This window comes from Pteropus alecto, unplaced genomic scaffold, assembly GCF_000325575.1.
Source record: "Pteropus alecto unplaced genomic scaffold, ASM32557v1 scaffold462, whole genome shotgun sequence".
NCBI lineage: Eukaryota > Metazoa > Chordata > Mammalia > Chiroptera > Pteropodidae > Pteropus > Pteropus alecto.
This window is the reverse complement of record NW_006431936.1, coordinates 163,374-176,888: the sequence shown is the minus strand read 5'-3', so window position 1 is coordinate 176,888 and position 13,515 is coordinate 163,374. Positions and strand designations below refer to the sequence as shown.

The 13,515-nt window shown below is 34.6% G+C and overlaps 1 protein-coding gene across 1 annotated transcript; it reads left to right on the top strand.

Moving 5' to 3' along the window:
- The first annotated feature begins 4,039 nt into the window (after positions 1-4,039).
- On the top strand, positions 4,040-4,978 carry LOC102883282 (olfactory receptor 4L1). Its single transcript, XM_006906920.1, has one exon. It carries the CDS (start codon positions 4,040-4,042, stop codon positions 4,976-4,978), a length of 939 nt encoding a protein of 312 aa, XP_006906982.1.
- Positions 4,979-13,515: the final 8,537 nt, after the last annotated feature.

Genomic DNA, 13,515 nt, shown 5'->3' with positions numbered 1-13,515 from the left:
GATGTATAAAACTTAACATTAGACCATAAATATAAATGAGATCTTAAAGGAATGAAGAGGGAGAAGTCCCTCCAAGATGTTCCTATTCAAAAAAACAAAGGGAAATGTGAATAATTCAGGAAACTTATTATGAGTATTCTGAATAGTAAAAAAAGTCCCAAGAAAATTAACACAGAGAATAGCAAGTTTTCAAATACATAAGGCAGTCAAAATATAAATTCAAATAGAGAATATTAAGAAAATTTAAAACTAGATTAGATTGGATTTGTAGTATGTCATTAATGGTCTCCTAGTGAAATATATTTGAATAAAAGCAGCTCGATGGTACCAGAAAGCTATTTTAGAATACTAAATATTAGAGATAATTTTAACTTAAGAGTAAAAGCAAAAATATATATATGGTTTAAGTTTTTTATTAAATTTATTGGGGGTGACATTGGTTAATAAAATTATAGAAACTCTACTGAATATAATTAACGTACTATAAAATTCATCCATTTTAAGTACACATTTAAATGATTATTATTACTAGATTTGCATAGTCATGCAATTGTCACCACAATCTTATTTTAAGTCATTTTCATTATCACAAAAAGAAAACTCGTGCCCATTTCCACTCCATCCCAAACTCAAGGTGACCACTATTATACTTTCTGTCCCTATGAATTTGTGTTTCTTAGACATTTTATATAAATGAAATTATACAGCATGTGGTCTTCTGTGCCAGGCTTCTTTTACTTAGCATGTTTTTGAGGTCCAGCTGTATTTTAGCTTAAGTATTTATAATTTTTAAAAGCATAAAATCAGTCAAGATTGAAATAATGCTTATTTTCTTAAAATGCCTATAATGTAAGGGGAAGGAAATATTTACTTGAATCAATTATTATTATATTAAGTGGTATATATTGTATACACATGAGCAAGAGCAGAAACGTTCATATCCAACTAATTAATAAAACAAGTCTGGGCTCATTCCTTTCATAATAGAGATTTATATGGAAAATCTCAAGATTGTAATCTTGAATTTACATAAATGACAGATGGAATACATGCCCTCTGAGTGCTTATTCTGTGCCTGGCCAGGAGCTTACACATACTCTCTTACCTAATATTCACCACATCTCCTTGGCGTGGTCCTGCCTCTAAGACTTGGGAAGATTTACTTATTATGTGAATCTTGAGTTTTCATTTCTAAGTGAGATATGGCGAATAAAGTTTACAAAGTTCCTTCTTAGCTCTAATATTATTATTATCCAAGGCACATTATAAATTGAGTAAAATTATAATAAAATGTGAGATGGATTATTCAAAAGAAGGACATTTTCTTGACTAATAGAATTTTTGTCTTAACCGTATACTAATTTCTTTCCTTTCATTTATATTGCCTTTGTACACTCATGATATAAGAACAGATAGAATAAGTGTAGAACTAAAGAATAATCCTAGAAAGCTTGTTTGGGAATGGAAGGAGAAAAATAATAGAAACAAACTCTGAGAAGGTCTTCAACATAAATGAATGCCAGATTTCCCTATGAAATAAAATAAAAGGGCAAAATGAAAGCTTTCTTAATCAATTTATGCTTGATCATATTAATTTCATATCCAAGTTTCTCTACTGTTATTGTATCATAGGGCATAAAATTTCATGTAGCAAAGGTATTCATTCTCAAATTATGAATGGCATAGTCGTTCCATCTAATAATTATCAATCCTTGTCATGTCTCCAAAGTGCATCTAATTATTCCAATCAGTGTCACAAAAGTCTCAACAGCTAAATTCCTTCTAACTCACATGATAATCACGTCACGTCATCCTTCAAAGGAGATGTGGTATGATAGTGGTCCCCTGTATGCTCCTTCAAGTCCACAGTCCATCATTCAGCACCCACCCTGTCTGCTCCTGGAGGCTGACCTACAGGAACTACATCATCTTCATCTTTATTTCCTCTAATTTGTAGGCATTATCTATTTCTTAAAAATATCTAAGATAGGAAAGCAATTGGGGGAATTAAGGTCGGATAATGGTGGTAGGAAATTTTGGCAAGAGCCTGTATAGAAATGAAAACAAGGAGAGTATTACAGGTCATTGGAAGAAAGAGAACAGACACTTCTTATGCATCTTCATATCTTAATTCAGTCCCTTTTCCAAAGAGGCCACTCTTCTTATGCACTGCTCTTAATTCTTTTCGTCCTATAAATCCTCACACATTCTCTAATCTTGTCCATTTTGTTTACTGAGCATGAAGATTGCTTTACTGAGCATCAAGTGTTCTGAAGATAGTAACAACCAAGACTAAAGGCATATCTGAAAGTGTCACTTGGAATTGGTCTCCGTTCTTTTAAAATTCTTATAGCATGTTGCATAAACCCTGTGCTAATTTTAATATTTTCCTACAGGGTTTATTGCTATTATTGTTTGATAATTATTCTCTCTAGAGTGTAAACTTTTTATTTTATTATTGTATTATTATTTTTTAATCCTCCCCCCACCCTGCCCCATCCACCCCTGACCTAAGGATGTTGCTGTCTCCCTTTAAGAACTGGATCTCTGAAGGGAGGCATCTCCTCTCATGTGCTCGTGGTGCAAACCCCAAGCAGCGAACACCCGGGGCCTCGCGCGCCCAGGATATGGGCCGTGGCGCCACCGGGGCTCAAACCCAGGAACTTCTGCATGTAAAGCAGACGTGCTAAGCACTACTCTATAGAACCACCCCTAGAGGGTAAACTTTTTAGACACACAGGAATTGATTCGATCTATAGAAACAACAGTGCAGTTAATTACAATATTGAAGGATTCCAATATACTTGTTAAAACATATCCTAAGGAATTTACATGGAACCTATGAATCCAATCAATACTTAATAACTTGACCATAATTACACATTCCTTTTATTTTTTGAGACAATATGGTATATTGGTATGAACCCAGATTCTGGTGTGAGACTGACTGAGCTTGATACCAGCTTTGATCCTTGTTAGCTGTGTAACCATGAGCGAGTCATTAAATACTTCTATGCCATAGTTTCCTTTTTTTGTAAAATGAGGATAATAATAATAATACTTGCAATTGTTATGAGCATTCAATCCATTAATGTATGTAAAACAATTAGAACAGAGCTTAGCACATAATAAATCACTTCATTGTTATTGATTATTTCTGCTCACTCCAGATCCTATGAACAATGTCAAAAAAGCTGAGTAAAGACGATTTAGTATGATATACTACAACCAAAGCAAAATCTATATGTTAGGATTGAATCATTTCACTATTTATTTCTAAACCACCACATACATACATTTACACACAACACACACACTCCTCATTGTGAACGATCGTAATACAAGCACTTGAGTAAACAAGCTCAAAAAGATCTGAAGCTAAGCCCATGTTCTCTGAAATTCTTAGTATACACAACAGAAACTAAAAAGCAAAATTATTTTTAATGAATTTGAAAACCCTCTTCCATGTGTAAGTTAGTACCTAATTTTATGTGCGTGTACAATTGTTTGTTTATTTACTTATTTTTGAACCATAGAATGACCTCTGTAAAATATCTCTGAGATATAGGACAATACAATTCCTTTATCTTCCAAATCCTACATTTCTTATACATTGTGATAACACAATCTCAAGGTGGACAGGTACAGAAAATAATAATAATAAATTAAAGGCAAAATAAATACTAATCGAACTAGTTATCTAATTTTTCTACGTGGGCAAATTAGTGACAAAGTCAAGATCAGTTGATAAAAGAATATCACCTGGTAGAATAAAACAATAGAAAATGAAACTTCCACTCCTTCGAATGTTCTTTAATTACTTCACAACTATAAGAAAACTGTTTCAAAGTGTTGTGACCCATAAAATAATCTCAAATTATAAACGGTGCTGTGCTGATATATTTTAGATTATATGCTCTCATATCACCAACTATTATTCTTCATATGGAAACAGGAAAACATTGGTGCTAACTGTGACTTTATTTTTTTTTATTCTCTTTGTATAAAAGAAGTTCTGAGACTTTGCTGAGTTGAGTAAATGGATCTTAAAAATGGATCTGTTGTGACTGAGTTTATTTTACTAGGATTTTCCAAACAATGGAAACTTCAGATTTTCTTCTTTGTGACATTCTCCTTGGTCTACGGTGCTACTGTGTTGGGAAACATTCTCATTATGGTCACAGTAACATTTAGCTCCACCCTTCATTCTCCCATGTACTTCCTCCTTGGAAACCTCTCTTTTTTTGACTTGTGCCTCTCCACTGTCACCACACCCAAGATGATCACAGACTTGCTCGCCGAACACAAGGCCATCTCCATATGGGGCTGCATGGCCCAGATGTTCTTTATGCACTTCTTCGGGGGTGCCGAGATGACTCTTTTGATAGCCATGGCCTTTGACAGATATGTAGCCATATGTAAACCCCTGCACTATGGGACAATCATGAGCCACAGGTTGCTGAATGGGTTTGTGATACTTTCATGGATAATTGGTTTTATACACACCACGAGCCAGATGGTATTAACTGTGAACTTGCCTTTCTGTGGCCCCAATGTCATAGATAGCATATTTTGTGACCTTCCCCTTGTGATTAAGCTCGCTTGTATTGAAACATATACCCTGGAATTATTTGTCATTTCCGACAGTGGGCTGCTCTCACTTATCTGTTTCATCCTCCTGCTTGTCTCCTACACTGTCATCCTGGTCACTGTATGGCAAAGATCATCCGGAGGGCTCTCCAAGGCTCTGTCCACATTGTCTGCACACATCATTGTAGTCACTCTGTTCTTTGGACCTTGTATATTTATCTATGCCTGGCCATTCAGTAGCTTTTCAGGCAATAAAATCCTTTCTGTGTTCTACACTGTTATCACACCCTTGCTGAATCCTATTATTTACACCCTGAGAAATCAGAAAATGCAAGAGGCTATGAGAAAATTACGGTTCCTACATGTTAGCTCCACACAGAACTTCTAGATTTTACCACTATGTAATTAACACAACTTTCAAGTACGATGCTAAGAGAATTTGAACACTTTACATATAATGCTTCACTCTCAGGTTAAAACCATAACCAGTGCAGAAAAATTTAAATGAGGTACTATTACAAATCATGATTGAAATAATGTTAACAACAACGGGAAAATTATGACTGTAATCGCTTGAACCAATGAGGCAAAAAATAAGAATAAATAATTAAATTTGACAGTATAGTGCATATAAGACACCGGAGTGAATATACGATACCACAGAGGAAAAAGCAATGAAAGGACAATTGCGATACAATTACAGAGAGCAGCCTAGAAACCAAACACTCCCAGAAATGTTATAAGTATGCACAGTTGACTTTCAAACCTCCATAAATGAAAGTAGAAGCACACTTTTTGATCTTATGTAATATACCATGTAACTTTTTTTCCAAGTGCTTTATGTAAAACTACAGTTAAATTTGCTTCTTTTAGGCTTTTAATCTTTATTTACATATAAGAATTACATATATAATTCTATATAAGTTAACAATTATAAGCTAAATCTGATTTGCTCGTGAGTTTTGAGGAGGGGAGCATTGCATACTGAATTGGAAATCTCATATTCATTGTTGATTAATCTTAAATATTCTCTCTGGATTCAAGACAAAACATTTCTCGCATGCTGTAGGCAATAGCTTTATCCTAAAACACCACATAAATTTTTCCCTCCATTCAATGCATTCTCTACGAGCACCCAAGTGATGTCATTAAACTACAATGTTCAATGTTTCTTCCTCGACTAAAACTATTTCATGGTATGAAGACTTGGGTTCATACCCTTAAGTGGACTTTCTGACCCTACATAACATGACCTTCCCCTGGAATGTTGTCCAATCTACTCTTTTTCATAATGTTAGAGTCACATTGACTTTCTTTCAAGTTCTCCAAAGCATCAGCATCTTCTTATCTTAGAACTATTTCCAGGCTGTTTCCTTCAGCGGGAGTGATCTTCTATCAGCTCTTCACCTAGCTAACTCCCTCTTAGAGTATAGGACCCAGGTAAAATAGTACATTTTAGAACACCTTTCTTATATGTCCTTGGCCAAATTTCATTATTTAACTCATTTCTGACACGCTACAATTTCCATCTTTTGCACAAAGTTTGGTAGTAGTTACTTGTGTAATTATAGGTTAATGTCAGCTTTGTCATTAAGCTGTAAGGTCATATATCTTTAGTGACTAGCACACATATTGACACACATACTCATACATACTTATTGAATGAATTTAAAAAGATGAAATAACTATATTCTGGCAGAACATCACTCAACTCTACAACTGAGAAATACATGAACCTCTATTGTGAGATATCTGTTAATAAGATAAGAGTACACAAAGAGGTAGGGTGCTCATACATTTCAGTAATTGAATTACAGGAATTAGAGTCTCTTAATTAAGTTAAGAGAATTAACCTGAAGAATTTGAGGCAAACAGAAGAAAATATTTGCTAAAAGAAATTATATTTAACTCTATTTCTATGTGGTAAAAAAAAGTCATCATTTACATTATATCACATCTTTTATTAAAAGCCTCATAACCATTTATAAGGTAATAAAGATATTCGGTGGTAGATGAAATTGTACTCCTGTTGATAAAATATTATGTAAGATCTCTGTGTCTGTCAGTACACCACACACAAGATCCTGAACCCCTCTGGTTACAAAACATCTTAAAGTGTTAGAACCGTTTAAAAGAACTTTCTAATCAATTCTATATGTAAAAAGAGAGTAAAAGGTCATGCCAGAGTCCCAGTGTGAAGTTTGAACTTTATTCCAGCACCAGACCATTGCCCGCTCCGAACACATCTACCAAATATCATTACCTATAGACCTACACATTTGGGAGACCTCTGTGGACTGGTCTTTGAGCCTGAACAGGGATGGAGACAAATGGGAGGCCGTGCTGAGAGATCCAATTATGGATAAAGAAGATGTGGTACATATATACAATGGATTACTACTCAGCCATAAGCAAAGATGAAATACTGCCATTTGTGACAACTTGAATGGATCTTGAGATTATCATCCTAAGTGAAATAAGCCAGACAGAAAAAGTGGAGAATCATTTGATTTCACTCATATGTGGGATATAAAACTGAAAGCAACAAACAAACAGGACAAACAAATACTCAAAGGCACAGACAAATTATCCAAGGGATAGAGAGACAGGAGGTAGATAAAGGTAAACGGAGTCAAATAGATGGTGATGGAAGATTTGACTTTGGGTGGTGAACACGCAATGCGATATACAGATGATGTATTATTAAACTGTACGCTCGAAACCTATATAATTTTAGTAACCAATGTCACCCCCAATGAAGTTAAGTTAAAAAGCAGAGAAAATTAAAAATAAAGCCTGCCTAGCAGAAGCAGACAAAAAAAAAAACATGTCTATCTCAAGTTGATTCTTGGCAGAGATTCTTGATCCTTGCTTCCCTAACAAGGTTTTGCCTTGTCATCTCATTCTTTGTCTGTTCCATCACATCGGGTGAGAATTTTCTTTTAACTTGCTACTTAAGGGTGTTGGCTGAGGCATTTGGCAAAAGTAAACACAAATAGTCACTGAAAAAACAAATGCTCCTTGAAAACAGGCTACCCTAGACTCTCACAGAAAGCTTTTAGAAATAAAAGCTTACAATTAAAAATAAATCACAAGGTAAACAAACTATAATGAGAGTCAGGAGAAAGCAAAAAGATAGTGCACAGAATGGAAGAAAATATTTAGAAATCATGTACCTGGCAAGGGACTTGTGTCCAGAATATATAAGTAAGTCACAATTCTAGAATAATGAGGAACAAATAGAACCCTCATATATTGATGATAGAATGAAAATTGGTACAACTATTTTGGAGAGAATTTTGGCAGTTCCTCAAAATATTAACCATAGATTACCAGGTGACCTACTAATTTCACTCCAAATATATACACAAAAATGAAAACATATCTCCAAGTAAAAAACTTATACACAAACGGTTATAGAAACTTTAATTGCGACAGTCAAAAAAAATTAAAACAACCCAATTGTTCATCAACTGATGAATGAATAAACAAGATGTGGTATATCCATATAATAGAATATTATTTGGCAATAAAAAGGAATCGAGAACTGACACATGCTACGATATGCATAAATCTTAAAAACATTAAGCTATGTGAAAGAAATGAGTCACGAAAGAGCACATATTGCATGAGTCATTTTGTATAAAATATGTTCATACTAGGAAAATCATAAGGGGCAGAGAGTCAATTAATGCTATCTAGGTCTGGGCGAAGGGGAACAAGGTGGGGACTTTTGTGTTTGGCTTCTCTTCTTTAGCCTACTGTTTTCAAGATTAACCACATTACAGAATGCATTGATGCTTGGTGCTAGGAGAGACATCAGCAACATGACAGATCAAGAATTCCTCCTTCCCCTCACAAACACATCAATTCAGCAACAATTCATAGACAAATTACATTTGTGAAAAATCAGAAACTAATTGAAAGTCTCTTGCGCCTTAGGAGAATGCAAAATCAGATTCACAGAACCAGGTAAGGCGATTCAGGACACATTCACACAGGAAACCTGCCCCTGACACATGGACACCAATACAACTTAGCAATAAACAAACTCTGCTATTTGTAGGAATGTTTCTCTCCCTTATCTTTCAAATAACTGACTCATTCACCTGCAGCAGCCTTCCTTTTCCCAGATCACCACCAGTAAAATTTTTAGCACTCAGGCATCTATCTATATTATGCCAAGGCCTATCTGTCTCCCCTCTGCCACTTGCGGAGGGGTCCCATTTGCCCGCCAGGTGGTGAGCAAACTAGCCACAAATCCCTGGTTATCACCTGTTTTCTCAGACCTCTCCCAGTACCAATCATGTAAGTTTAGGTCACCTGAGAAGTAGACACCAAAATGGGACTAGACTACATTCATACAGTAGAATACTACTCAGTAACAAAAATTTTAAAATCTTAAACTAGTACATGAAACAACATAGATGCATTTTTAAAACATTGCTATGTTAGGCAGAAGACATTCAAAACCAAAGAGTGAAATTTTATTTAAATGAAATTCTAGAATAGACAAAACTAATGTCTAGTGATAAAAATGAAAATAGTCATCAGTTCTGATGCTGAATATTTACTGCAAAAGGGCCCAAGGGATATTTTTGATATGAGAGAGATATTTTTTTAATTTGATAAGTGTACACATGCACACATAAGGAAATCTAATTTCAATCTATACATTTAAGATTTGTTCATCTTAACATCTATAAATTATTTCTCATATAATAAACAGAATTGAAAACAGATAGGTAAAAGAATAACAAAAATAACAAAGTGGTTTGAAATAGTATTTGGGAGGGTTTCCTTTCAACAGTACTGTCGACAAAAGAAAACTTTTTGGCACATTGTAGAAATGATATTAATTATTATCCAGCCATATCTTGCTTTGTTTCTTTACTAGCAACTCGTTTTTTTGTCTCCCCTGGCAGTTTCTAGCCAGCTATATGTTTTCACAGCCCATGTCTAATTACATTCTCCAAGGTGAAAGTAGACCTCAGGGAAAGGAATCCTAGGTCAGCTAGACTTAATAGATTTCTTGTTACTTTTTCGTGTGTTTTATATTTTCTCGTTTGCATTTTTGAGTGTTACATTTGTCTCTAATCTTCCCTCATATGTTAAAATTAAGCTAGCAATGCACTATAATTAATAATATTTTTCAACTAGCTTTCCTTTCAGCAGAATAAATCTAATTCACTTGTAAATTATTTATTACCTAATTCTTCCCTTTTCTCTGGCATTAAGACTTCAATAAATAACCATGTTCTCTAAATTAAAATGTAGTTTAAAACATTTCACTCTTAATCTGTTTTTTTATATATACTCTCAGTTTAAACAGAATGTAGTCACCAAAGACGTGTCATCTCATATGACTAGATAGAGCTTTAGTCTTCTTATTTGACAGGTAATGTGTCAAGCATTGGAGGAAAATAGATTCCTGTCACAATTTCATATACATAAAGAGAAATGACTAACAAGAATCTCAGAGGTTCTATTTATCTAAAAATATCTAATTATTAATTGGGAACTTAGTTTTCGTCTCTCAGTCCAATGTGGAATGGTGGTGGAAAATGTTCTTTCTTTTATATTGAATTCTCTCCTATGTTGAATTGATATATTTGCGGCGTCTGGACCGCCCCGTGTCCACCCGGCGGGGATGTGGAGGTGCTAGGAGCGGCCTGTCTACTGTGGTAGCCGAGGGGTCCACGCAGGTTTCCTTCGAAAATCCACCATATACATATATATGCATATAGATGAATATATATATGAATATATATATAATATCATATCTCCAAATATAAGCAAACTAGACTTCTACTTATTTTGCCACCGCAAATTTCATACAACTAGGATTAAAGTCACTAGGGAAGAGACCATTGTCTGATATGATCCTCAAATGCCAGTGTACTATGACTACAAAGAAATAATTTCTTAAAATTTTACAGCCTGGATTAAACAAGAATAAACATAATTGCAGAGTAATGAAGCATTACTAATTTCAAAATAACATGGATTTATGAACTAAAATATAAGAAAGAAAAGAAGACTTCTGGAATTTTAGAAAGCAATAAGCCAGCCTGAATCGTGGAAGACATGACTGGAGTGGAAGTGTTGGTAATTTATTATCAATTAATAAGCGGCCATATACTGAGTTAAGAAATTCTTTAAGCGTTAACATGGAAAATTCCCCAAGATATACTGAAAGCGAAAAGTGAGATGCAAGATATTGTGTATGACATCATTAAACAAAAAACTTCCATAGCTGAAAGCCTTTTTGAAAGAAAGGGTTTATTGGCCATAAAGGACCAAGTCCTGGGGCATGAACTCTGAACTACCAGCAGTAGCGTCAGGCGAAGGTTGTCTGCCATCCTGGAGTCGAGGAGCTCTTTTCATACCTTATGTTTTGGGGAAGAAAGATGTAACGTTATTTTAAAAGAATTTGCTTTTGCTACAAATAAGGGGGGCAGTTCTGTGGTAGGAGCAACATTTATAAGGAAGAAATACTTACTTTCTACTTTTGATTGGTTACAGGCAGCAATTCTGAAAGTTCATGCACCCACGTGGCAGGATGCAGTGGTGTCTAGTGGTCTGCAACTAGAAGCCTGGATGTTGATTTAAAGTCTCACCCATTCAGGAACTGAGCAGACTTTTGTTAGCTGGCCACAATCTGCTAACAGGCTAACTGCTTTGTTTCGTTCTCTCATTCTTCAGCCACTGTAATTTAATTGAAAACATCTCAGAATTTTTCTTGTCAGTTTCCTAGAGATGTATGTTCAAAAGAAGGAAAAAAGAACGGACATAAATATTTACTTATATAGTCACAGTTCTGAAACTGTGAAACCCGAAGGCACATTCCCTATTGCATCTCAAATTAGTAGAGTAAATTTCAGAATGTATGATGTTCCACCATGAGAATATGTATTTAAGAAAAAATTCTGGAATAATCAGTAAATCTCCTTTTCATCAGAAGAAGGACAGCTGTTTATTTGGGAGTACCATTGGACTTTTGGCAAAATGAAAGTTGCGTCATTCTTCGTATTTAAAAAATTTAAGAAGAAGATGAAATAGAAAAAAAATTCGTACCACTATTTGTCTGGGACATCTGCTGTCTAATTGCATGAAAATAGAATAATGCTGCAGAAACAGGGAAAGGGTAACATCTAAATTCAGACATATAGCACTTTCTACCTTGTCCCTCAAATATACCTCCTACTATGTCCTCTTGATGATTAGTATTATTTAAAGGGGCTAAAATCTTTTATTGTACTATTATAAAAAATGAAAATGCCCAAAGCTTTGGAAGATTCACCATCTGGATCTAAATGTGGGTATCATACAAATGACTGATTTTTCCTCATGATAAATTAGCGATAAAAGAGAAGAAAGAAATCAGAAATCACAAACAGGAAAGGGTAGGCTGAGTCCCAGAGACAAAATTCCCTGACTTCACAAGATTGCAAATCTCTTGGTTCCCCTAGTCAGCTGGCATGAGCTTCTTCTCTTGCATATGAGGTCCTACCTACCATACATGAATACAAGGCTCAGAGTTAGAGCTCTTAAAACAAGAAAGGCCGAATTCACAAGCCTTAGATGAGTTAAATCAGAAAAATTTACATGGACCCTTCGTGTACATCCACAAGTTTTTACTCTGGATAACTCAGATTTAAGCAGTCACCATCTTTTCTGGAATTACTTCTGGCACATTGACATAGTGTCTATTCATTATCTTTTAAATAAAAGTTGTATAATCATTGAATGTATTCTTATTTCAGTTTAAGTATATATGGATTGGCAATTGACCATCTCATTTGATCTTTACAATAACGCATGGAGTAGAAAGAGTGGATATATTATTTCTCCTTTAGAGATTAAAAATTCAGATTTAAAAAGACTAAATGAGTGCTTAAGGGTATACAGTTACCAAATTGTGGAAATAGTAATTTAAATGAGATAGAATAACTCCCAAACCAGGGCTTTTTCGATAATATTCATGATACTGTCTCAAACCTTAGAATATTAAAGGACGATACAGGTTGCCATCATCTAATTTAATTATCCCTTTTATTTGAAAAGTCATTGTCTGGGTGAAGATCTGTACAATTGAATAAAGTTTTATATAATCCTCAACTTTAGTATCAATGAAATATTTTTCTTCTTTTTTTAATTTAAAATTTAGACGTTTATACAATCCATGAAGTGATCTCCCTGATTACTCTAGCACCCATCAGGCACTACACACAACCATTACAATAATATTGACTATATACTCTATGCTATACTCTAAATCCCCTTGACTATTTTGTAACTACTAATTTGTACTTCTCCATCCCTTCATCTTTTTCACCCAGCAACCCAACCACCCACTCCTCAGGAAACCACCAGTTTGTTCTCTGTAGCTGTGAGTCTGTTTTTGTTTAGTTTGTTCATTTCTTCTGTTCCTTAGATTTGGCATAGAAGTGAAATCATATGTTATTTATCTTTCTCTGTCTGACTTATTTCACTCAGCATAATACCCTCTAGGTCCATCCATGTCATTGCAAATGGTAAGATTTCATTTTCTAATAGCTGAGTAATATCCATTGTCAAAATGTGCCATCAATTAAATATTTTGATGTTCTTTAGCCTGATGCACATTTTTCAAAATTTGTAGAAACATGTAAGAGTCTACTTAATAACTTAAAATGTAGAATCGATGTAGTATTAGAAACCACGCTGTCATTTTCAAATTTCCATTATCTGTCTTCATATTGGCAAACGGAGTATTAAGGAGATTTAATTTAAAGCACAAAGGTAAGTCACTTCGTTTTTATCAGAATGAGTTAGAAATAGACAAAATATGTGAGAGAATGCACAGCTGAGACTGAACAAATTTCAAAGAGGGGGAGATTCAGGAGGAAAGGCTCAGCACTGAAGAGCAAGTTAAGCAGTTTG